The sequence below is a fragment of the Pituophis catenifer genome, unplaced genomic scaffold (genome assembly GCF_029215685.1).
Source record: "Pituophis catenifer annectens isolate HBS135680 unplaced genomic scaffold, rPitCat1.0.hap2 SCAF_10, whole genome shotgun sequence".
NCBI classification, from domain to species: Eukaryota; Metazoa; Chordata; class Lepidosauria; order Squamata; family Colubridae; genus Pituophis; species Pituophis catenifer.
In genome coordinates, this window is record NW_027256890.1 from 29645003 (window position 1) to 29670121 (window position 25119).

At 46.3% G+C, this 25119-nt stretch overlaps 1 protein-coding gene across 1 annotated transcript in view; it reads right to left on the reverse strand.

Moving 5' to 3' along the window:
- Window positions 1–12082: 12082 nt before the first annotated feature.
- LOC139322424 (maestro heat-like repeat family member 5) overlaps window positions 12083–25119 on the reverse strand; it is a 29977-nt gene continuing 16940 nt past the window's right edge. Inside the window, exons 14-27 of the mRNA XM_070951524.1 lie at window positions 22638–22756; window positions 22153–22302; window positions 21799–21953; window positions 20054–20192; window positions 18531–18682; window positions 18033–18170; window positions 17454–17568; window positions 16375–16518; window positions 15454–15630; window positions 15013–15162; window positions 14636–14761; window positions 13375–13477; window positions 12366–12431; window positions 12083–12246 (exon numbers count right to left, since the gene is read on the reverse strand). Coding sequence (XP_070807625.1) covers window positions 12083–12246; window positions 12366–12431; window positions 13375–13477; window positions 14636–14761; window positions 15013–15162; window positions 15454–15630; window positions 16375–16518; window positions 17454–17568; window positions 18033–18170; window positions 18531–18682; window positions 20054–20192; window positions 21799–21953; window positions 22153–22302; window positions 22638–22756 — 1898 coding nt within the window. The remainder of the gene's footprint in view (window positions 12247–12365; window positions 12432–13374; window positions 13478–14635; window positions 14762–15012; window positions 15163–15453; window positions 15631–16374; window positions 16519–17453; window positions 17569–18032; window positions 18171–18530; window positions 18683–20053; window positions 20193–21798; window positions 21954–22152; window positions 22303–22637; window positions 22757–25119) is intronic.

Here is a 25119-nt window from a genome sequence, read left to right on the forward strand (position 1 = left end):
GTGTAGCGGGTGGTGAGTTCGAGTTCTGCGGTTGATTCTTCCTGCAGGTGGGCGGTCTTTTGTGCCGGTTGTTGGTGTGTGCAGTGTTTTTAGTTGGCTGTGACTCGGTTGCCTGGTCTTTGTTGGTTGTCCTGGCCTTCTTGTGCTTTCCAGGATTTTTCTTTGATTTATTGAGTGCCGCAGGAGGCTCGAAAGCAAAGCCTAGGGCAGCGGTGATGGTCTCGATTGCCTTTTGCAATTCGAGATCGGTAGGCGTTTTTCTTTTTGTTATTGTGATCTCTTCGTGGTCGCTTTCAGAGTCGGGCTCTTTGTAGTCGCTTTCTGAGTCCCCCTCGTCTGTTTTGGGGTTCGGGCATTTTCGCGCCAAGGGATTCAAATCCTGGCTTCCCATTGGCTGGTGCTCGTCCCAAGATGGCCGCCGGGAAGGGGGCGCGGAAATGGATTCTGCCGGCTCAGGATCATCGGGTTGGGGTGGCTTACCCTTTTTTGCTGGCTTTTCTTTCTCGGTGGTCTTTGGGGCCTCAATCGCTGCTTCTTGTTGCTCGAAGAGGCTTTGAAGGTCCGCGATGAGGTTTTCTTTGTCGCTGCTTCCCTCCATCAGTTTCAGGATGGAGAGTTTGAATTTATTCATTTTCTGTGCTGTTTCTTCTTCCGGGGCGGTGATTTCCTTGGATGGCCCCTCTTCATCTGATTGTGAGTCCAGGCTGGAGTCCTGCTCGCTTCCAGCTTCTGTCTCCTCCATGGCTGTGGCTTTGGTTGCAAGCTTCTCAGCCATCTTCTTGGTAAGAGCTCTGGTCTGTGCTCTGTTTGCTTCTTCAGGGTAGGTGTTGGGTTCAGTCATTGTCTGGAGTTATGGGCAACCGACCTCTGCTACCATTTTGTTAAAAGCTGGATCTAGCCCAATAACTCAAAGACAGACTCCAATTCTTTTCTGTAGCTTTATTATTGATCTGTTGGTACTGGAGGTCACTGACCTTGTACCTTTCTCTTTCAGGTATACATCTGGAATCATCTGTGGACCATGTGGTCGGACCTTTTGTACCCAGGAGGAGGGGCTAAGAGGTAAGGAGTGGTTACAGGGATTATGGGATATGTGGTTAGTTAACCCTTGAAGGTCCGGGTGATCAGGGAGATATAGTAGTTAGGCATTTATTATGACACTGCCACATCTGCTGAGGAGTTGGCAAGCCACACCACACCCTCCGTGGCTGAGAGGTCAGTGGGCCGTCCCTCACGGAGGGCCTCTGCGCCACCGGAAGTGCCAGGGACCCCAAAACTGATCAAGGGAGGGGAGGTTTCCAGGAGCAGCGTGTCTCCAAAATTAACCCAAAGGTGCTTTTCCCAGAATGACCCAGTTGGAAGTTGGAGCAGTGGTGAAATTCAAAAATTTTCCCTACCGGTTCTGTGGGCGTGGCTTGGTGGGCAGTTGACCGGGTGGGCGTGGCTTGGTGGTTATGTGACTGGGTGGGCGTGGCTTGGTGGTTATGTGACTGGGTGGGCGTGGCTGTACAATTGACTCACACACAATGCAAAAGCTGCTTGACTTCACACAAAATGGCCCCTGCAACAAACAGGAACCTCACAGAATCACAGAGAGCTCAAAAACAAACTATCACACTTTACACAAAAATAACACAAAAGCTGCACAACTGACTCAAACGCAATGCAAAAGCGGCTGAACTTCACACAAAATGGCCCCTGCAACAAGCAGGAACCTCATAGACAATCAGGCACAGCTGATTTCTCACAGCTGATTGGTAGTAAAAAAATGCTAAAAAAGAGTTTTAAAAAAGCTCCGATATTGCCTGGTTCAGTACTTTTTAAAGCATTTTTAAACTATCGGTTTGGGCAAAAGGTAGCAATTATTACTATCGGTTCGGGCTCACCTGCCCAAACTGGTAGCATTTCACCCCTGCCTTGGAGGTCTTCTACTCCAAACCACTCCTTTTTTTTTATTAAAAAGTTTTTTTAAAATTTTACACATATTTTCCCTTCCCTCCTCTCCCCTCCTGCCCAACCCTCCCCCCTCCCCCCAGACTTCCCAGAGCAAATACAGGCTATAGCATTTAACAAACATATAAAAAAACATAAGCTAACTATCTATAGATTTATCTCCCTTTTACACTTTAACTCCCCTTGTTCATATCTGAATATAACTATTTAAACCAATTATTGTTTGAAAATAATCAATCCAACTTCATTCTTGTCCGATCTTCAATAATACGCAAGTCTTCTTTCTTCCAGCATTGCACAATCAGCACCCAATTACAATTAACCATCACATCTCCAACCCTTACATATATGAACCCATTAATAAAATATTTTAACCAATCTTAAATAAACTATATTGTAAAAACCTTATTTGTACTTTTTACCCCATAAACTCATATTAATTCTTCCTGGGAACATGCCTTACTTAATAACTTTGCATAAACTTATTCATCTTATTCTCTACAAATACACTGCTTATAATCAAATAACATCTTCACTATTTGATATCTATAAAAAATATTGTAAAAGACCTTCCCTCAACCCTTACACCACTTATATTTTCCTTATACCCCACAAGTTTATATTTATTCTTCAACAAAACATTCTTTATAAGCTTATATACTGTCAAGTATTTGCAAGCCATTGGCACATATATCATACAGAACACTAGTGGAGGCAGAAAGTGCCCCCACCCCTATGTGGAGAGGAGGGGCTTACACTGAGTATAAAACCCCCTCTAACCTTTCCACCATGCTCTCTTTTACGTTTGTTCTCCATGAGACATGATCTTTGATAGGGGTAGTCACACACGCTGTGTGCCCCCTATCCTAATGGATATTAAGACAGCCTTTGTATATAGTTAATATGTTTCGTTATATGAATAAATACATTTATCACATTTATTCATGCATCTGCCTTTGGACTCTTCTATGCTCCTGGGTGTTTTCTACGATCCCAATTTCCACAGAATGGGAGCAGAGGGAATGGTAGCAGAACTCCATTCCAGGAGCTGTTGAAAAGGCGAGATGCCCTCCAAAATAACCTGTGAGAGAAGCTCCCCTGTTGTGACCAGAGGCCTTCAACGGAGGAGAACTTCACAGCAGCCCCAGACTGAATCAACGATGGAAAACATTGAAGGGGGTTTCCATCCTGCTACACCCTGGCAGCCAGAGGCCACCCAGATGCAGCAAGAGATCCCAGGGGCCGAGCCAAGCGATGCTGGAGAAGGCTTCTTCAGCACTGACGAAGAGGGGGCAGAAGGACCAGATGAAAGCCTGGACAGGCAAGTGGCTGAGATGTCAGAAGAGGAGTGCAGAGCAGCGCTCGCCTGCCTCCTGAAGACAAGGGCAGCAGCCAGAGAGAGGCCTGAGGAGGCAGCACCAGAGATGCCTGCCATCCCGGTAAGGACTCCCCTGCCTGATCTCTCCAAGATGGCGCCTGCCGCCAGAGAGACTGCCCCCCCACCCAGTTTCCCGCCAAACAAAATGGCCGCCAGGCCACTTCCGGAGGCAACTTCCTCCAAGATGGCTGCTCCCCTGGGCACTTTGCCAGAACCACGAGCCAGGCCCTCCCCAGCCCCACAGCCCAGGCCTACAACGCCAGCCAGCCAGTTCAGCTTTCCAGCGGCCCAGAGGACCACTCCGAACTCACAAGCCCCTTGCCAGGCCCCGCCTGCCATGGCAAACATCAAAGAGGCCATAGAGGCCCTGGTCGCTGCCCTGCAACTAATGGAGCAACCACCCACTGGCCCTCCTGAGGCCCCAGACCCAGCTGCCCACTCAAGGAGGGCCCCAAATCCAACCTCCCACCCCCGGAGGAACCCAGATGGACCTGCAGCCTCCCACCCCCCACTGCAGAGGCGCTCACCATTCACTGAATGCTCCAGGGAGGCCCAGGCTGAGGCCTCCGCACCTTTCCGGCCCTGCTGGGATGATCCGGAGCTGCAATCCTGCTCCTCTGATGGAGAAGAGGAGATCCAGAGACATTTCCAGGCCTACCCAGCCCATGGACCTCATCTGATGGGCCTCCAGTCTCCAGAAAGATCTCCAGGCCTTCTTCCCACTCCTCCAAGGCTTCCCCACCACATCGCTGATGTCCGGGCCTATTCTGAGGCTCCAGCCAGACCTGACTTCAGAGCTCAGAGAGGGAGATCGGAGCTCCAACAAGAAAAGGTTTTGGAGCATGCTCCATTTCCTGCACGTGCCCAGTTGCTTCAAACTACAGAAGGACTACAAAAAGGAGCCAGACCTAAGCAATCGATCCCAGGCTTAGGGATCCCAATGCCATTCACAACAGGATCTCTTCAGCCATTCGAACAACTCCCCATGCAGTTTAATGGCAATAATTTTGTAACTTTGCCAAATAATTTTGAAAAATTACATTTAAGTGGTCAGAATTTTAAAAAATGGTGTAAAGAGATTCAGATAATTCTCTTAAGAGAAAATACTCTGGACATGATCAAAAGACCACCCCCTTTACCTTGGAGCCCTGAAATTGAGTTCCTGCATAAAAGAGCTTACACAACCCTGTTAAGTTCTATAGACACAGCTCTGTATGCCAGTCTTTCAGATGGCCTCACAGCTCAGGAAGTTTGGACTGCCCTATATAATTTGTTCCATAGTGACAATATGGCTGCAACCAGCAGATTGTCAAGAATTTTCCACAACTATAAACTCAAACCTGGTGTCAAAATGGGGGAACATTTGGCAACGCTTAAAGCCATGAGGGATGAGCTTATACAGAGGGGGGAGCCTGTTTCTGAATCCACTTTAATTAGTGTGATGTTGAACTCCCTAGACAAATCCTGGAGTCCCTTTATTATTTCTCTAGAAGGGGTTTCTAGGGAACAAAGAAATATAGAATACTTTTCTGGCCGCTTTATTGAGGAAGATTTAAGGCGCAGAGATGAGGAACAACAAGAAATGAAGGAGGCATATCACAGGCCTAGGCCTCAGAGGAGGCGCCAGGACACAAGTGAAAGGATTAATACCCTTCCCACCTGCTTTGACTGTGGTATACAAGGTCACTTTAAAAGGGAGTGCCCTCGCTCTAGGGCCAACACGGCTGGACTTAAGCACAATAAAAATAAAAGAGGCCGTGGAAGAGGGGGAGGTGGTCATAAAGGATACCAATACTGTAGTGTCACTAGTGACAATCGCACCTCCCAGGTAAAGGATGCTGAGGGGCTGTGGCTTCTTGATTCAGGTGCATCAATGCATATAGCCAACACGAAGCAACGATTTAAGGTTTTACACCCACTCAAGTCCTCAGTAAAAGTTGCCACTGGGGACAAGGCAGAGGTAACTGGGGAAGGCGTGATCAATGTGCCTGGTATAGGAGATGTCACTGGGGCACTGTATGTTCCCTCAATCAAGAACAACCTTTTAAGCATCTTAAAATTGACTGAGGATAAAAATGTAAAACTGGTTTTTGAGGAGGGTGGAGGTTATGTTTCCGAAAATGGGAGTGTTGTTGGCGATATTGTAAAAATCAACAATTTGCCTTATTTTTCCCCAAAAGCACAGGTCAAAAGGCACAAGAAACCTAACAAGAGGGCTCAGGGAGCTAACGCCCAGATAGAGCAGAAAGCTTCTGTGCCAGCCCCCAGGTTGTCCAAACTCAAGGACCCTGGACCTAAAACCAATGAAGCTTTTAAACCAGCTCCTAGGACATCCGAAGCCATTAAGGCTGAGCCCATTAAGGTCACAACTCCTCAGCCAATCCTGAGGAACTCTAAGGTGACCATTAATCCAGTGCCTACTCTCATTACTGAACAGACCAAAGCTTGTAATGGTAAGATACATAAGGTTGACAAAGTATGCATGGGTAAACCTTTACATTTGGATTGTGCTCATATATTACACCGCAGGCTTGGCCATGCCAGCTTCCCGGTTATTAAGAAAATGCAAGATTTTTCTGATGGGTTTAAGATAAAGAATTGTAATACCTATTTGGAATGTGCCATCTGTAAGGCAGCAAAATCTAAAACTGCTGCTATACCTAAGGTCTCTTCCCGTCGTGCAAGGTACCCTTATCAGCTGGTACACATGGATTTGGTTGGTCCTTTTAGACCCTCCCTTGGTAGGGGGCGTTATTTTTTAACGGTAGTAGATGATTACTCTCGTTATGGCCATGTATTTATTTTAAAGGACAAAACTGAAGTCTTTACCAACTTCAAATATCTTTACAACCAGATCCAAACGCAACACAAGGTGTGCATCGCTCAGGTGCAGAGTGATAGGGGGACTGAGTTTACATCCAAGACTTTTGAAAAGTGGATGAAGGAGAGAGGTATCCTCCATTTTAAATCATCCCCTCGAACTCCGTCCGAGAATGGCATTGCAGAAAGGAGAAATGGAGTGCTGCAGAATGTCATGAACTGCCTACTTGCAGATGCTGACATGAGCCAAGTTTTTTGGGCGGAAGCGGTCAAAATGGCTAATTATCTAGTCAACAGGACGTGGAGTAGTGCCATTAACCAAACCCCATACTTCCTGGTCCATGGAAGGAAACCTAGCCTCTCACACCTGAGAATTTTTGGTTCCTATGCCTGGGTCCATATTCCCAAGCACCTCAGAAGAAAGGGGGGCAAGGCATCAAGGAGGCTCAGATTTATAGGTTATGCAACCGGCAGCAAGGCCTCTAGGTTTGTAGACAAAAATAACTTTGTCATTGTCTCTAGATCAGCTTCCTTTGAGGAGGGGTCAAATTGGTCAAAAATTCATTCCAATGAACCCGGTTATTCCCCTATTAGAAGCGACACTGAACAAGCAGCACCACCTGAAGAGGATGAACCAACAAACTCCAAGCAACTGACCAGCGAAGATCCAGATGGTGATGAATCCCTACCTGACTCTGACGATTCAGACAAGGAATTCCTGGGTGACTTCACACCTCCTGCCTCACCTAAACGACCATATCTTCGCAGCGCCTGGGACAGAGGCCCGCCCCATTTTGATTGGAAAGATACTTCCGGCAGCTCCAATTCTGACACCGATGCTCCGGATGACAATGATGATGGTGAGTGGCAATTTCCCAGACGATCAAAACGCTCCAATAAAGGGGTGCCACCCAAAAGATTGGACATTGGCTGTGTTGCCTCGGTCAACAGCGTTACCATGGCCCCTAAAACGTACTCAGATGTCCTCCAGCTTCCCGAGGAAGAACAGCGCAGGTGGAGGGTGGCAATGGAGCGGGAAATGGACAGTCTCAAAAAATTGAAAGTCTTCATCCCCATGGAAGTCCCCAAAAAGAGGAAAGCAATTGGCACCCGTTGGGTCTACAAGGTCAAGCCAATGCCCAACAACAAACTCCTCTATAAGGCCCGGCTGGTAGCACAAGGCTACGCACAGCGCTACTTGCAGGACTTTGATGAAACATACTCCCCCACCGTGAGAGCGGAAAGTGTGAGGGCTGCTTTGGTCACCGCAGCAGCACATGGGGAACACATTTTTCAATTTGATGTGCAAACTGCTTATTTACACGCACATCTAAAACAAGAAATTTACGTTAGAGGTGCCCCCGGATTTCAACGGCAGGAAGGCCACACCTGGCTTCTGAAGAAAAGTTTGTACGGCCTCAAACAATCAGGCAGACTGTGGTACAAATGCCTGACTAAAACTCTCAAATCACTGGGTTTCCATCCATCTCCAGCTGATAAATGTACCTTCACAAGGGATACCAAAGGGGGGCTGGAGAAAGTCCTAGTGTATGTCAATGATCTTTTATATATAGGGCCTGACAAGGGGGGAAGTATTATATTTGCCAGGACCCTACAAAAAAAGTTCACTCTAAAGTCTTTAGGATATGTGGACAAGTACCTAGGCGTACAAATCATCACTACACCAAAAGGTTTTGCTCTCTCACAAAAGGAAAAGATAGAGGAACTCTTGGTGAAATGTAAAATGGAAGATAGCAAGCCAACGGCTATCCCAATGCAGACCGACTATTATGGATTGGCACACAAGGATAGCCCAGAGTTCCAAAATAATACTCTATTTAGGTCAGTGATTGGCTCATTACTATATATAAGTAACTGGAGCCGTCCAGATATTGCCCTGGCCGTAAACCTGCTATCTAGACAAGTGGAACATCCTACCCAGTTCCACTGGTTGGCCATTAAAAAGCTATTAAGGTATCTCAAGACCACAGCAGATTACGTGCTTCGCTTGGAACCTGAGAATAGAGACAAGGCCCAATTAAAATGCTTCGCAGATGCGGACTGGGCCGGAGATACCAAGACACGTAGGAGTACTTCGGGCTTCTTGGTACTATTAAATGAGGCACCCATCCATTGGCATGTGGGGCAACAGAAATTTGTTTCGTGCTCCACCGCTGAGGCCGAATATGCATGCTTATCAGAGGCAGGGAACGATCTGATATGGTTTGATGCCTTAATTTCTAGCATCTGGACACCACCAACTTTGCCCATCCAAATTATAGAAGACAACACCGGGGCCATAGGCATTGCCAAAGCCTATGCGGTGGGAAAAAGGTCCAGACATATTGATATCCGCTATCAAAATGTTAGGCAACTAGTAGAGATGGGGTTTATATCTTTATCACATTGTCAGACCAAATATCAAACAGCTGATATTTTCACAAAACCTCTACCAGCAGATAGGCACAAAGATCTGTGTAAAAAGTTATGTCTCACAGGGTAAAATTTGTTGTGCATTGCATTTGTATGTTTGCATGCCATTGGCTCGCAAGGAGGGGAACTGTCAAGTATTTGCAAGCCATTGGCACATATATCATACAGAACACTAGTGGAGGCAGAAAGTGCCCCCACCCCTATGTGGAGAGGAGGGGCTTACACTGAGTATAAAACCCCCTCTAACCTTTCCACCATGCTCTCTTTTACGTTTGTTCTCCATGAGACATGATCTTTGATAGGGGTAGTCACACACGCTGTGTGCCCCCTACCCTAATGGATATTAAGACAACCTTTGTATATAGTTAATATGTTTTGTTATATGAATAAATACATTTATCATATTTATTCATGCATCTGCCTTTGGACTCTTCTATGCTCCTGGGTGTTTTCTACGATCCCAATTTCCACATATACATTTTCAGCAAAGCATTCCTTAAAATTAACTTTAGTGTTAATATACTTCAGGACAAAAGTGAAAGTTTGGTCAGTAGCCCATAACAATTCAAACGTAAGATTACTTAATATAACTTTTCAAAACAAATCATGTCCCTAAATAAAAGTCTAGTCATTCATTTTCACTACTACTATCCTCCCCAGGCAAAAAGATTGTAATTTTTCCATCTCGATTTTTTCCTGACTTTTTTGCGAACCTTCTTCTTCAGTCTTATTCCTCCATCTCATCATGTTGAGAAACTGACCGGGACATGTTCAGAAAGTTCAAACAAGGTATGCCGTATATATCGGGAAATTCCAACATTCCAAAATCAAATTCTGATTATTATTTTTTTACAGAACTTGGCTGAGGAAAGACTCGTAAGATTATGCCACCATCTGCTGGAAGAATTTGGAAAGACTTGGCAGAAAGTGGAGAACGAAAAGAAAGGAAACGGAAAGTGGAGAACGAAAAGAAAGGAAACGGAAAGTGGAGAACGAAAAGAAAGGAAAGCCTTGGGGTAAGGTAGCCCTCGACTTACAACAGTTCATTTAGTGACCATTCAAAGTTACAACGGCACGGAAAAAGTGACTTAGGGCTGTTTTCCACAGCATTTCCCAGGGTCACACAATCCAGATCCAGACACTAGGCCACTGATTCACATTTACGACGGCTGCAGTGTCCCAGGGTGACGTGATCCCCTTTTGCGACCGTCTGACCAGCAAAGCCAATTCACTTAACAACCTTGTTGCTGATTTAACAACTGCAGAGATTCACCTAACAATGGTGCAAGAATGGTTCGTAAAATGGGACAAAACTCACTTAAAAATGTCTCACTTAGCAACAGAAACTTTGGGCTCAATTGTGGTCGTAAGTTGAGGACCAACCATGTTTCAACGGTCATCAGTGTGAAAAAGGGACGTAAAACACTTTCTTCAGTGCTATTGTAGCTTCGAACGGACACTAAATGACCGGTTATAAGTTGAGAACTACCTGTCCTGATATTTCTATGCCTTTTTGGTCTGCCTTTCTCCACTTTGGGGCATCTACCATAATTAGACGCTATTCTTTTCTAAAGAAAAGAAGAATTAGGGGCGACATGATAGCAGTTTCGCAGTATTTGAAGGGCTACCCCAAAGAAGACGGGGTCCAATTCTTCTCCAAAGCACCAGAAGGCAGGAGAAGAAACCACGGAAACTCATCAAGGAGAGAAGCAACCTGGAATTAAGGAGAAACTTCTTAACAAAGAAGACAATTAACCAGGGGAACAGCCTGCCACCAGAAGTTGTGGGTGCTTTATCAGTGGAGGCTTTTAAGAAGACAAAGTTATCTTAGATTGTGTAAATTCTCCTGCTTGAGCAGGGGTTCGGTTAGAAGACCTCCAAGGTCAGGGGTGAATCTCCTGGTTCGGACCAGATTGCCCGATCCGGTAGCGATGGCGGCGGGTGGTTCGGAGAACCGGTAGCAAAAATCCCTGCATCCCCCCCCCACACACACACACCATGCCCAGCTGACCCGCACGATCATCAGAGGCTTTATTTTTACTTTTAAAAGCATTTTTTCTACAACCTCTTCCACTGAAAAAATGCTTCCGCCGATCCCAGCTGAGTTGCCTGATTGGCAGAGAGGCTTTTTTAAAAAATGCTTTAAAAGCCTCTGACAATCCCAGCTGTGTTGCCTGATCGGCAGAGGCTTTTCAAAGCATTTTTTTGCATTTGCAGAAAAAATGCTTTGAAAAGTTAAAAAAACAAAGTTGGCCATGCCCACCCAGTCACATTACCCCCCCCCCCAAGCCACGCCCAAAGAACCGGTAGTAACAAATTTTACATTTCACCCCTGTCCAAGGTCCCTTCCAGCTCTATTCTATTCTTCTTCTTCTATTCTAAAAACAATTTCCCCTAGGAGACGCACATGAATATATGATTATTGACAATGTCTGTACTGAACAACTCCCTTAATCCATTTAAAAGTCATTAAATCGATCACGGACGCAGGATGACCTGGTTTATGACCGGTCCAACTTACAACCTATGAGGCTGGGCTCATTCAGGGCTGAAAGTTGAAAGGACTGCCAGGAACAGATATGAGGAGGGGACCAGTGCTCGGCCACCTTCTGGCTTAACAAACTAAGTTGAGAAACGTCGCATGCTTTCCAAAGGAGATCAGGGCCCATGGGAAGACGCCTTTGGGATCCAGAGGTTTTCCTGAAGGCTTTTATTCAATGCTCCATCTATGTGGATAATAATGAGCATCTTTTTGGAGGACATTAGATCTCCCCCCACGGAGTGTTCAGCTCTCTGCATCTGCCCTACTCTAGGCGTTCCTATTTCTGTTGGAAGACAACCAAGAGTGGAGATGTTCCAGATATCATCGATGGTCGATGGTTGCTACCACCCTTCTCCAATAGCACCTGTGGCTCTGTGACCTTCTCGTGGAACCTTCTCCTCTCTCTGACATTAAATTGTTCTGTCTATCTCCAGGGCCTGTTTCCACAATCTCCCTGCCAGGTCTTGTTTCTGCGACGTTCCTTCGTGGTCCTTCGCGATGTAAGAATTATCTTCACGCTTCCTCGCTTTCCCCAAAGACCAGCTGGAAGGCAGGTGCCCAGAGGGTCATGGGTTGCCCCTTCCCCACTTTGGAAGAGCTTTATAGCTCCCGCTGGCTTTAGAAAGTTCAAAGCATCCTTAAGGATCCATTTCATCCTGGGCCCCCCTCTTTTTGAACTATTACCATCTGGCAGACGGTACAGGACAATAAAAACAAGGACAAATAGGCTGAAAAACTGCTTCTATCCCAGAGCAGTAACTATACAATTCTACGTACAGTGCAATATTAATACAATACCAGGGTTTTTTAATTCAATTGCATACAATGTGAAGGAAGTGTGTTTTTGTTTTATTTTTATAGGGTTTTTAAAAAGTATAATATACAGTGAGGATGGCACTTAATTTCATTCTATGAGGTGCCATGACAATAATGAAAACTATGAAACTATGAAACTATTATTGCTTGGTATCGGAGATCCTCCTGATGACTTTGGAGGGGAGTTGACTACTAACAAGACCCGGCTTGATCAGATGGCCACACTGCCGAAAGATTTCTTGCATTGAGTCAGCTGCAGCCTGAGCCACTGAGGCTTCGGAATCGCCTTGCAGATCCTGGAGACCTGAAACGAATCCAAAAAACAAAGGATTTCCGGGATCAACCCTGAGAACCAGCCCTGATCAGCAAAAGAGCTTCTGGAGAAAAACTCCTTGTTTCAAGCGAGGGAACTTTGAAACTCACCCAGGAAAACTTCTTTCATTTGTTTTGAAGTCACCACTTCCGGTTGCATGTATTGCGCGCAGCAGCCTGGGCACGTAAAAAGAAAACGTTGGTGGGGTTAACAGAGACGGCTAAATCGACTGATTCAGGAAAAAAACGTGCAATTCACTGGTTTCCACTTGGAAGAGTCGCTTTGGGACTTTACGGGATGGTTCCAGGGATTGGGTCTGTCTAATAATAAGAAGGACTAGGGGTAGCCGATCTTCCTATGTTTTTTTCTCCAGGCCTCACTGGAGGCTTTCAAGAAGAGATTAACGAAGAGATTGGACAGCCACTGGTCTGAAATGGAATCGGGTCTCCTGCTTTAGCAGGGGGTTGGACTAGAAGACCTCTAAGGTCCCTTCCAACTCTATTACTTTATGTTCTAGGACTGTGCAAACAACCATCATCCTGGAAAAAAATCTAAGCAGCCTTGAATCCAGTTAATACTAGAATGGGAGGCCAGCTGGAAATATTTCCAGAGAAAAAAACACGGCTGTGGGTTTGCCTATACAAGAGAGAGGGATACAGGCCAGGTAGTCCTCAACTTCTAACAGTTCATTTAGTGACCATTCAAAGTTACAATGGCACTGAAAAAAGTGACTTACGACTGCTTTTCACACTTAGAAGCGTTGCCACATCAAGATCAAAATCCGGATGCTTGGCAAACCGACTCGTATTTATGACGCTTACAGTGTCTTGGGGGTCAAAGATCACTTCGGATGAGCCAAATCCGGGAGGAAGCCAGATTCACTTAACAACCATGTGACTAACTTAACAACGGCAGCGATACCCTTAAGAAAGAGGGCAGGAACTGCCTGAGAAACTGTTGCGCGATCGTAGCAGTTCCGGAGAAGCCACCCGGTATAAGAGCAGCTTCCAGTCTGATTAAGCGACATGGCTTAATTCGGCATAGATTCTTTTGGTGATAAGGCCGCCCGCCTGTCTTGGGTTTTCCTGCCCTCCTTCCAGAGTTGGCATTGGTGATTACCAATTAAGAGGGCAGCTGCCTCGCGATGGGAAGAGTTCCGGCTCCTCAGGAATCCCAGCATCTGATCCAACATCGCAGGAAGGTTTTGCTTGCATTTATTCATCTGGGGAAAACAAGGCAACAAACAAGCCAATGAACTATAGAGCTTCCTTTTTAAATTTTTTTTTTTTAACCAAGGGGCTGCTTTCTTGGTCAAAGCCAGCTGGGTGACTTTGGGAGTTCTAGTCCCTCCTTAGTCATGATGGCCAGCTGGGTGACTTTGGTGCAGTCCCTCTCTCTCAGGGCAACCCACCTCACAGGGCTGAAGTATAGAGCTTCCTTTTTTTATTTTTTTATTTTTTTTACCAAGGGGCTGCTTTCTTGGTTAGGTTTCTAGTCCTCATGTCCTCAACAACTTACTGTACTGTACTAAACTGTGACATTATTATACTATGCTATACTTAACTATACTAATTGATATTTATGTTATTAGAGACAGTTTTATCCAAATTAAAAGCATAAAGGAAAATAAAGAAAAATAGCAGATAGTGAAAAAAGAAAATAGAAAAAGAAAAGGGAAAGAAAAATGATAAGGAAATGGCTTCTAAACTTATAAATGCATTTATATTTTGCCCCCCTCTACGTCCTAATTTCCTTTTCCCACAAACTGCCATTTCCAAGCCTCAAACCCACAAACCAGCAAGGTTTCTAGTCCTCATGGTTGCATGGAACCTCTGCTGTTCCCGAGAGAGCAAAAACCCAAGAAGAATCCCTCTAGTCAGTTGAGTCTAGTGCTTAACGCCTCAGGCAAGAAACCAGGAACCGGTGAGTTCTAGTCCCGCCTTCATCATGATAGTGAGCTGGGTGACTTGAGAGTTCTAGTCCCGCCTTTGGCATGAAAGCTGGATGGGTGATTTTGGCTAATTACCAGGAGACGGTGAGTTCTAGTCCCCCCTTGGGCAAGCAAGCGGACTGGGTGACTTTGGGCCAACGAGCAGGGAATGGTGAGTTTTGGTCCTGCCTTAGGCATGAAAGCCAGCTGGGTGACTTTGGGAGTTCTAGTCCCTCCTTAGTCACGATGGCCAGCTGGGTGACTTTGGTGCAGTCCCTCTCTCTCAGGGCAACCCACCTCACAGGGTTGTTGTGAAGAAAAGAAGAAGTATTAGGGATGCACACCGTCTTGAACTATTTATAAAAATAAGAAAGGCAGGGCAAAATAAAGAAATAAACGGTTAGTATACTCTAATCTGGAAGAAAACAGGCCAGCTTGGCTCCTACTTACAACCACGTAGCAGATGTTGGAGTACATGCTATGGAGACTGGTGTACATTTCATAGTCAAACAAGTTGCTGGGAAAGCCCCCCCAGTTCATAAAGGACACGCAGGAGTCGAGGGTCTTCCTGGAGACCTGGCCGAGGGAGGAAAGAGGGAGATCCTGTCACCTAGTTGGGTCATGAAACAAGTCTTCAAGGAAACAACCAAGTTCAGGGAGCACCAAGGACCCCACAACTTCAGGATTGTCCAGAATCTCTTTGCATTCTCCAGAGTGTCCACGTGGTACAACCACGTTGCTCTGAGTGAAGATGGGGGTACAGAGTGGTCTCTGTGAAGGTAGCATGATCAGAGCAGGAGCTCAGGTTAGCCAGCCCTTCAACTCACCTCTTTCGTCCGATCATTTGACAGTTGTATGAATAGGGGAATAAGGCTGTTCAGGATGTTTTCGGCCATATTACTGTTCCGTATCTCCTTCAGTCCTTTCAGGAGCATGCCAAAAATGGTGATGGAGGTATTCCTCAGTTCGATGTCGTCCTACGAAGGAAGAGAGACAGGTTAGTTCCTCCAATAGCAGAATAGCCATGCAGAAGTTTCTTGAAGGAGAACACACAAGTTCAGAGCACACCTATTCCCAGTTCAATGTCCATGGAGAGGGAGGGAGGAGGGGGAGAAAGAGAGGGAGGGAGGGAGGGAGGGAAGAGGGAGAGAGAAAGAGAGAGAGAGGGAGGGAGGGAGGGAGGGAAGAGGGGGAGAGAGAGAGAGAGAGAGAGAGGGAGGGAGGGAGGGAGAGGGGGAAACCATTTTGTCATGATTTGGTTGACTTACATCATGAAAATATTTTAGAAGGAGCGGAATGAGGTTGACTGCCTTCCATGCATGGGTTTCTATCTTGAGGTGTCTGAGGAGGAAACGCAGGGTCCTTATAGCTTCTTTTGCCACGTTCTTCTGTTCGTGACAGGCGCAGTTTAGCACTGGCATCAAGAGGGGTTCCAAGATGTTCTTCTGGAGGAAGCAGGGAAAGAAACGAGCAATTAAACATGGTCACTGGAGTTCTCTGAGTCTCACAGCGATCATGACAAACGCAAGAGAAGGCCACAGAGCATAGAAGAAGAGGGTTGAAAAGGAACTTGGAGGTCTTCTAGTCCAACCCCCTGCTCAAGCAGGAGACCCTAGACTCTGCTGGACAAATGGTTATCTAAACTCTTCTTGAAAAGCTCCAGTGATGGAGCACCCATAACTTCTGGAGGGAAGTCGTTCCAAGGATGAATTGTTCTCAGGGTCAGGAAATTTCTCCTTAGTTCCAGGTTGTTTCTCTCCTTCATTAGTTCCCATCTGCTGCTTCTCGTTCTCCTTTCAGGGGTTTGGATAATAGGTTGACCCCCTCTTCTTTGGGGCAGCCCTTCAAATATTGGAAGACTGCTCTCAGGTCTCCCCTGGTCCTTAACAGAATCACAAAGATGGAAGGGATCTTGGAGGTCTTCTAGTCCAACCCCTGCTCAAGCCAGAACCCCTATACCATTTCAGACAAATGTCCTCCAAGAGGATCTGGCCTCTACTTGCACCTTCAGATCTTCCAGGGTTGCAGCCATCTTTGGAGAAGAGACACCACTCTAGCTGTCCTCTTTCTGCTGGTTGCCTTCTTCTTCTCCTTCTTCTATCCTTCCCAGCCTTGTAGACTTCCCAGAGAGCGAGGTCACACCTGCTACTACCTTGGAAGCCACTCCCTTCCTGCCCCCCATCTCTTACCTCAAACGGGTGTTGGATGAGGTTCCCCAGTCCTCTAACGCTGAAAGTCTGTATCAGCGGATATGGCTGTGTCATCCATTCCTTCAGCACCTGGAGGATGTCTTGGATGACAAAGAATTGGCAAATTTCCGGGTAAAACAGCAGCTGAAGAAGAAGAGTGGAGATACGGAGCATTAGCCAAGCCAAGGAAGAGAACTTCCCTGAGAGCCTCGACTAAAGATGCCACTTTCAGCCATTACGGGGAGAGAAAAAGAAAATAAACACAGTCCTCGGTTAGTGACCGCTGAAAGTCACAACGGCACTGACAAAAGAGATACGTCCATTTTTCAGAATTATGACCATGGTAGCATCCTCATGGTCATGTGATCAAAATTTGGGTACTTGCCGGTCCATATTTGAGTTGAAGATGTGGCTCTTTCGTCAACTTAACTGATCCGTTATGGGTGTACATTGTTATAATTTTAAATTGTTTTAATTGGGTTGTTGATTTTAATTTATTGTGATTTGTATTGGATATTGTTTTTGTAAGCCGCCCTGAGTCCCTCGGGAGAATGGCGGCATATCAATATATATATATATATGTGACGGTCGCAGTGTTTCGAGGTTACGTCATCCCTTTTGTGACTGTCTGATAGGTAGTGTAAATGATAGTTGCAAGAATACAAAAAATAATGCAAAAAGTAAAAGGAATTTGGGGTCACTGAGTCTTCCTTCCTCCCTTTCTCCCATCCTCCCTCCCTCAATCTCCTTCCTTCCTTCCTTCCTTCCTTCCTTCCTTCCTTCCTTCCTTCCTCCCTCCCTCCCTCCCTCCCTCCCTCCCTCCCTCCCACAACTTCTGGAGGGAAGCCATTCCACTGATTAACAGAATACCAGGAGACCTTGGAGGTCTTCTAGCCCAACCCCCTGGTGAAGCAGGAGACCCTCTACCATGTCAGACAAATGGCTGTCTAGTTTCTTCTTCAAGACCTCCAGTGATGGAGAACCCACAACTTCTAGTTTCTAACCATAAAGTTCTGTTGAACCCTGGGCAACTTTCCTTGAGCTCCAGAAGGTTGGGGTGCATCTCAAGGTCTCCTCACCTCCGAAAAGAAAACCATCCCAATGGTTTTGTGTCTTAAATCGGGGTGGCGCACGTAGGTCTCGGCCTGTCGGAACATGACCTTCAGCTCATGTTTCGAGTAGTTGAACAAGATCCTAAGAGAATAAAGATGGAGAGATCAGACAAGATCTGCTGGTTAGGGAGAAGAAAATCACCAAGCTAGAGAAATCATGAGCTGAATGATCGATAAATGAATTACTCAATGAATTACTCCATTTAGAGAATTTCTCACCCTCCCTCTCTCCCTCTCCCCTTCCTCTCTCTCTCACCCTCCCTCTCTCTCTCTCACCCTCCCTCTCTCTTTCTCCCTCTCCCTCTCTCTTTCTCCCTCTCCCTCTCCCCTCCCTCTCCTCCCCTCTAATCTTTCCTCTCTCACACTTTTGCCTTCTGTGTGTCTCTCTCCCTCTTTCTCTCCCTCTTTCTCTCCCTCTCCCCTTCCCTCTCTCTCCCCTTCCCCCTATCTCTCTGCCTCCTCTTCTTCCTCCTCTCCCTCTGCCTCCCCTCCCTCTCTCACCCACTGCCCCTCGTAGCCAAGCTCTTTTGACTTTTAATTTCTTACCGGACCAGGTGGAAAATGCCTTCAAACACACTTTCAGGACTCATCAGCATCGCCCAACATTGAACCATATCTAAGTCCTTGAACTCCTCCTGATAGCCGGTGCGCAAGATGAGGTGTTTGACGGCTTTGACTGCGTTGCTAAATGAAACAAAGGCAGAAGAGTTGGTGCCAATCATTCAGCTGATCCCCCTGCACTTCCGACCGTTACAGTAGCCCTATGGTCATGTGGTCAGAATTCAGACTCTCGGCAACTGAGCCATATTTATGACGGTCACAGTGTCTCAGAGTCACGCGATCCCCTTTTGGGACCTTCTGACAAGCAAAGTCAACGGGGAAGCCAGATTCACTTAACGACCATGGGACTTAACCAGTGCAATGATTCACTTAACCACTCTGGCAAGAAAGGTTGCAAAATGGGACAAACTTCACTTAACGACTGTTTCCTGAGCTTTGCAGAAATGGAGAAAGGATCCAGATTGGGCCCAGGAGATTCCTTACCCCAGATGGTAGGTCAGTTCTGACCCGCTCTTGCCTGCTCCCAGCAGAAAATAGATGTGCGTCACGAGCGCCAGGAGCAGGCTGGAGAACTTATGCTGGACAATGGTTGCTGCCTCAGGAAGCGAGAGGAGGAAGGAGAGCGCATTGGTGGCCTAGAAACAGGAGGAGAGGAGAGTCAGCTCGGGCTCATCAGGTTATTTAGATTCATCATCATCTATTTCTTCTTTTAACGACCCCCTAATCCCTTGCGGGGTGGAGTCTGGGCAACTGAATGGAGCTGAGGCTTTCCTGGCTGGATGCCCTTCTTGTCGCCAATGCAGAGTTTTGTTCGGCAGATACATTCTCATTGTGCCCAGAGAAAGAAAAAAATCCTCATGTCCATGAAACCTGAGCCAGGAATGTCCATGTCTGAGACACGGAGCCAAAGGTTGCTAGAAGTGGGACTTCTGAAACTCCCATTCTACACCCCCTCCAGACTTTGAGAGGCCAGTGGGGTGTAGATACAGGACAAAAGGGAGACAACGAGTAGCGCAAGTGAGACAGAACTGGGGACAAAGAGATCGGTAACCTCACGTTTCTCTGTTTGTCTTCATTCCTAAGTGGGCTCTTGACTCTCCACCTCTTAGGGGTCCTTGGAGGGGCCCTGGGTGCTGTCTGAGCGTGTGTTTTTTGGTTGCAGATGTTTCATGACCCAGCTAGGTAACATCATCAGTGCTGGAAGAGTTAGGCTTAGAGGTAGGGTTAGACTGGTTGGGTCGTGAAACATCTGCAAGAAAACCACCAAGCTCAGTAAGCACCAAGGACCCCACAGTTCAAACCTGGACTACAAATTAATTAAATTTCTCCACTGGCCATCTGAGCAATCTGACACTGGGAAGTTTACAACAATGTAATAAAACAATATAACACATAATAAAAATACAGATTAAGAATATTTAAAATAAGATATGACACAAAGTACTCCGTTGGGTGTTTGCCTTTGTTGGTTCCTATCATGTATTTTCTTAAACTCTTTTTTAGTTATTTCTGTAAGAAATAACGTAAGAAATGAATAAAGGAATCAATTGAATTATGAATGATTGGATGAGTAAAGGAATGAATAAATGAAGGAATGTATGAATAAACGAATAAATCAATGAACGGATACATGAATGAATGGATTAATGAAAAGATGAACCGATGGATGGATGGGTGGATAGATGATAGAGCTGGCTGGCTGGCTGGCTGGATGAATGGGTGGATGAATGGATGGATGGATGAATATCAAAGCTGTTCTGGTGAGGAAGCCCACAGATGCCTCTACTTTCAATGGGGCATTTTGGGGGGGAAGGGGGGCTTACGTCAAATTTTGCTCCGATTTCAGCCCCCACCAGTTTGCCCTCTGCCTCCCTCCAGCCAGGGCGTGCCTGCTCCTGATGAGGAGACCCCCGAGGGTGACTCTTCTGCTCAGCCCCTTCCCCCTTTCCTCAGGCCTGGCCCACCTGCAGATCTAAGGAAAGGAGAGCCACCGGTTGAGGGCTTACCGCAATGGGCATGATGCATCTCCTCCCAATAGCTTCGGTGCTGGGGCCTTGGTCATCAATCCTTTTGAGGAGGGGCTTCATGATCTTCAGGTTAGCATAGGGGTCTGCAGCCAGCGCCCTCCACAGCTCCCTAGCACTTCTGTGCAGGTGGAAAAATGGATTGGGGAAAAAAATCAGATTATTTCCCCATTTTCAAAGAGACGGCCATTCCAGATAGATTAACCCCCACAACGGAAGAAAGGGTTAGAGCACCAATGGCCAAATCAACTGCTTTAAGGCATGGAAAAAAATATAGCTACAGGTAGTTCTCGACTTGCAACCGTTTGTCTAGTAGCCATTCAAAGGAGGGCCTCTGCGCCACCGGAAGTGCCAGAGAACCCAGAACTGGTCAAGGGAGGGGATGTTTCTAGGAGCAGTGTGTCTACAGAATTAACCCAAAGGTGCTTTTCACAGAATGACTGAGTTGGAAGGGACCTTGGAGCAGTGGTGAAATTCAAAAATGTTCCCAACCGGTTCTGTGGGCGTTGGTTGGTGGGCATGTGACCGGGTGGCCGTTTCTTGGTGGTCATATGACCAGGCGGCCGTGGCTTGGTGGTTATGTGTCCGGGTGGGCGTGGCTGCACAACTGATTCACACACAATGCAGAACCTCACTGAATCACAGAGAGCTCAAAAGCAAACTATCACACTTTACACAAAAGTAACACAAAAGCTACACAACTGACTCACATACAATGCAGAAGCAGCTGGACTTTACACAAAATGGCCCCTGCAACAAACAGGAACCTCACAGACAATCAGGCACAGCTGATTTTCTCACAGCTGACTGGTAGTAAAAAAAATGCTGAAATTAGAAATTACAAAAAGGTTCCGACATTGCCCAGCACAGCTGATTGTCGTACTTTTTAAAGCGTTTTTTTTACTACCAGTTCGGGCAAACAGTAGCAATTATTATTCCTATCGGTTCGGGCGAACCAGACCAAACCAGAGGATTTCAGCCCTGCCTTGGAGGTCTTGTACTCCAAACCGCTTCTCAGGCAGGAAATCTTATCCCATTTCAGACAAATGGCTGTCCAATCTCTTCTTGAAAACCTCCAGTGATGGTGCACCCACAACTTCTGGAGGCAAGTTGTTCCACTGGTTAATTGTTTGCGCTGCTAGGAAAGTTCTGCACATTGTAGGTTGCTTCTCTCTTTGATTCGTCTCCATCCTTTGCTTCTTGCCTGCCCTCAGGTGGTTTGGAAAATAGGTTGACCCCCTCCTCTTTGTGGCAGCCCCTCAGATATCAGAACACTGCTATCCTGTCCCCCCTCAATCCTTCCTTTCATTGAACTAGAGAGACCCAATTCCTGCAACTCTTCTTCATATGTTTTAGGCTCCGGTTCACTAATCATCTTCGTTGCTCTTCTCTGCACTCTTTCAGAGTCTCTGCATTGTTTCTACAGTGTGGCGACCAAGAAAGTTAAAAAACCAAGGAGGTCCAGCTGCCTTTTGGAAAAGCACCTTTGGGACAATCATGACCTGGATGGTGGAGACAACCAGCCTAGGAAGCTCTCAGAATTCAGATCGACTGCACAGCCAACCAGCGACTGCACTGGCCCTCAACCAACCCAATGCAACCTCCCCCCCAATCAGCACATGACCTGCCCACCCCAAGCTACAGATATTCACCCCTATCGCAAATGGTTGAGAATCTCTGTAGAGTACAAGAAAACAGGAGGCACATCTCCTTGAGGTTCTTCTTACCCATCGCACGCCACCGAGCACTCGAGGAGAATATCCACGACTTTGTTCACCCGTTTGGACGCCAGGTGACACACTGCCTTTAGCATTTGTTGTTTGGTGGCAGGGTCCAAGATCTTCGGGAGACGTCGGTAGATCTCCTTGAGGATCATGGGCAGCTATGGCAAAAGAGAAATCCAAGGGATGACCGACTTTCTCAACAGCCCTAAGATTACCTGGTGGTCTCCATCCAACCCTAGCCTTCTTAAATCCAGCCGAAGTGTTGTCACCAAGTCAACAAGGTCTCACCCATTCTCATCTTTCTTTTCTACAAAATCTCCTCTATCCCTTTTGCTCCAAACCCTGCCATTTTCTTACCTCCTCCATATCCATCCCACATTCCTCCAAGAACGAATTGAGCAGGAGTCCCGCAGTGTGTGAAATGTTTTTGTCCAGGTGTGTCAGAGCTGCCAGGGCTTTTAAGATCAGGTCGTTTATTTGTGACGGGCTCAGATGCTCGCCAAAGGCCTATCGGAAAGAAGAAAAGGAGACCATGAAGAGATGCATCAGGGTTTTGACAAGCCAGAGACTTTGACCCGTATCTGGGGACAGCACCCCATGTAGAGAGGCAGGCCGTATTCCATGACATCCACCACGTGATATTAGGATGTGGGTGAAAGAAGCCAACATGGCAGCTGAGATCGCCTGCTCCTAGACATTGTGGGGGATGGATATCCACCCTCCGGCCTTTGGAGCCTGCCGTCCCCACTGTGATATTGACTATTTTGAGTATCTCCAGGTCAAGAGGAGGAGAGAAAGGAAGGTCAATAAGAAGCCAGGCAAAATGCTGAACGAAAACGTACCGTAGCCATTTTGGAGACGTTATTATAAAATATTGTTGGGCCCGAAAAGGAGAAGTCTTCCCTCAGCCAACTGACGACCTTCCCCTTCTTGTTTCTAGGTTTCTCATCCATTTCTTTGGCTTTGGAGGGAGGAAAACAAGAGAAGGTCAGATTTTGGCATTCGGAACTTCTGAAGATCCTTCGTCTGACGGCCGGTTTAGTCGTTCCAACAGAAGAGAAGCTCTGTAGCTCAGGGCTGACCTGAGGGGTCCCTGGTGCTCTCTGGGCTCGGTGGTTTTCTCGTTACCTAGTTGGGTCATGAAACCTTCACAAGAAAACAACAAAGCTCAGAGACACCAGTCCTCCTCCTCCCCCCTCGCTCCCTCTTTCTCTGCCCCCCCCCTTTCTCTTATCTCACTGATCAGGAACGAAACAGGTACAATGACCTCTTTAGTGGTCCAATTACAGGCAGTCCTCGACTTACGGCCACCATTGAGTCCTAAGCAAGACAGTTATGAAGCGAGTTTTGCCTCATGTTGCGATTTTTTTTCTTGCCAACGTGGTTAAGTGAATTGCCGCAGCAGTTAAGTTAGCAACCCAGTTGTTAAGTGAATCCGTCTTCCCCATTGACTTTGTTTGGCAGAGGGTCACAAAAGGGATCACATGACCCTGGGACACTGCGACCGTCATAAATCGGAGTCAGTGGCCAAGTGTCCAGATTTTGATCCCGTGAGCATGGGGATGCTGCAACGGTCGTAAGTGTGAAAGACAATCACAAGTCACTTTTTTTCAGTGCCGGTTAAACTTTGAATGGTCACTAAATGAATTGTTGTAAGTCAAGGACTACCTGTAACCCCTTTTCTAGGTTAACACAATAGATGGGACTGTAAATGGAGGGGAAATATAGGGCTACATAAGAGACAAATTACATAAATGAAGGAATGAAGGAATGAACCAACAAACGAATGAACAAAGGAATGAATGAATCTAACCGGATTTAACCCAGACTACCTTGGTCTGATGTGCAAATGAAGCATTAGGTTGTGAATTGATTGTGTGCTGCCTGGGGAATTCTGGGCATTGAAATCCACATGGCTTAAAGTTGCCACTGGGTTAAGCTTTTAACTAGCCAAATTTAACCGATCCTTTTCTTTAGGTAAACCATTGATATAAGTGCCTGTCTTTCAACCGATTGTGGACGGCTCCCAATTAAAAATTAGAAGACACGTAAAATGGGGTTGAAACTATAAAATTAACAAATAATGTATTGCAATTATAAACCCTCTTTAGCTCTTTCCTTAACAATGCCCACTCAACCCGTAACTTGGTTAACCCGTTTTCTGGCTTCCTGCAATACATGCAGCCATCCAATGACTAAAAGGTGGCTTTGCAAAACACGCTAAGACCCAATCCATGTGCCAAGACTCACAAGCCCAGGCTGGCTGATGGCAGATGCCTAGCCTAACTCTGTGGTCGGCAAACTGCAGCTCGCGAGCCACATGCGGCTCTTTGGCCCCTTGAGTGTGGCTCTTCCACAAAATACCACCTGCGGGCGCGCACGCACAGTGTGATTGAAACTTCGTGGCCCATGTGCAGAAGTCGGTTTTCGGCCTGGGCGAGTCTATTCTGAAGAAGTGGCGTTAGAAGAAGTGGGGGTGTCTTGCGGGTGAGACGGGAGACGGGAGACGCGGCGCAGGTGGGCCATGGGATACGCAGCGTGGGAGAGGCGCACGCGATTCATACACGAGTTGCGTGAGCCAGTCAGTCAGCAATCTCCTTGTGCAGTGGTTAGTGCGAGTCGCATCCGCAAATCACGCGCGGGTGACAAAAGTAACTACTCGGAGCATAAAGTTACCTGTATTTTTCCAACCAGCTGCAAATCCTACAGGTATTTTTGTCATCAATTTAAGAATTGTAATTATTTTGTGTTGGTGGCTTTATTATTATAAAATGAAACATTTTTTTAGGTGCCCTGTTTGACATGGCTACAAAGAAAAAGCAAAGAAAAACGGAAGACGAAAACCATGAATTTAAAGTTGAACGGACCGAGACTTTCGCGTTTGTTCAAAACTTAAATGGCCTTCCGACCTGTCTTATTTGTCAGGAAAAATTGGTGCATAACAAGAAATCAAATTTGGAGAGACACTTTAAAACTAAACACGTGTCATTTAGTAGTAAATATCCTGTCGGTGATGCAAGGAAGAAAGCAGTTGAGGAACTTCAGAAGAGTCAAGAAAAATCAAGTTCTGTATTTAATTACTGGATTCAATCTTCCAACAATGTTAATATTGCAAGTTTTGTGGTTAGTCAAAAGATTGCTAAGAGAGGAAAACCATATACAGACGGCGAATACATAAAAAGTTGTTTTATAAATGCATCCGAAGAGCTATTTCGGGATTTTAAGAACAAAGCCGATATTCTAAAAAAAATTAAAGAGTTACCATTGTCTGCTAAAACAGTGAAAGACAGAACAGTCAAAATGTCTTCGAATATAACCAACCAG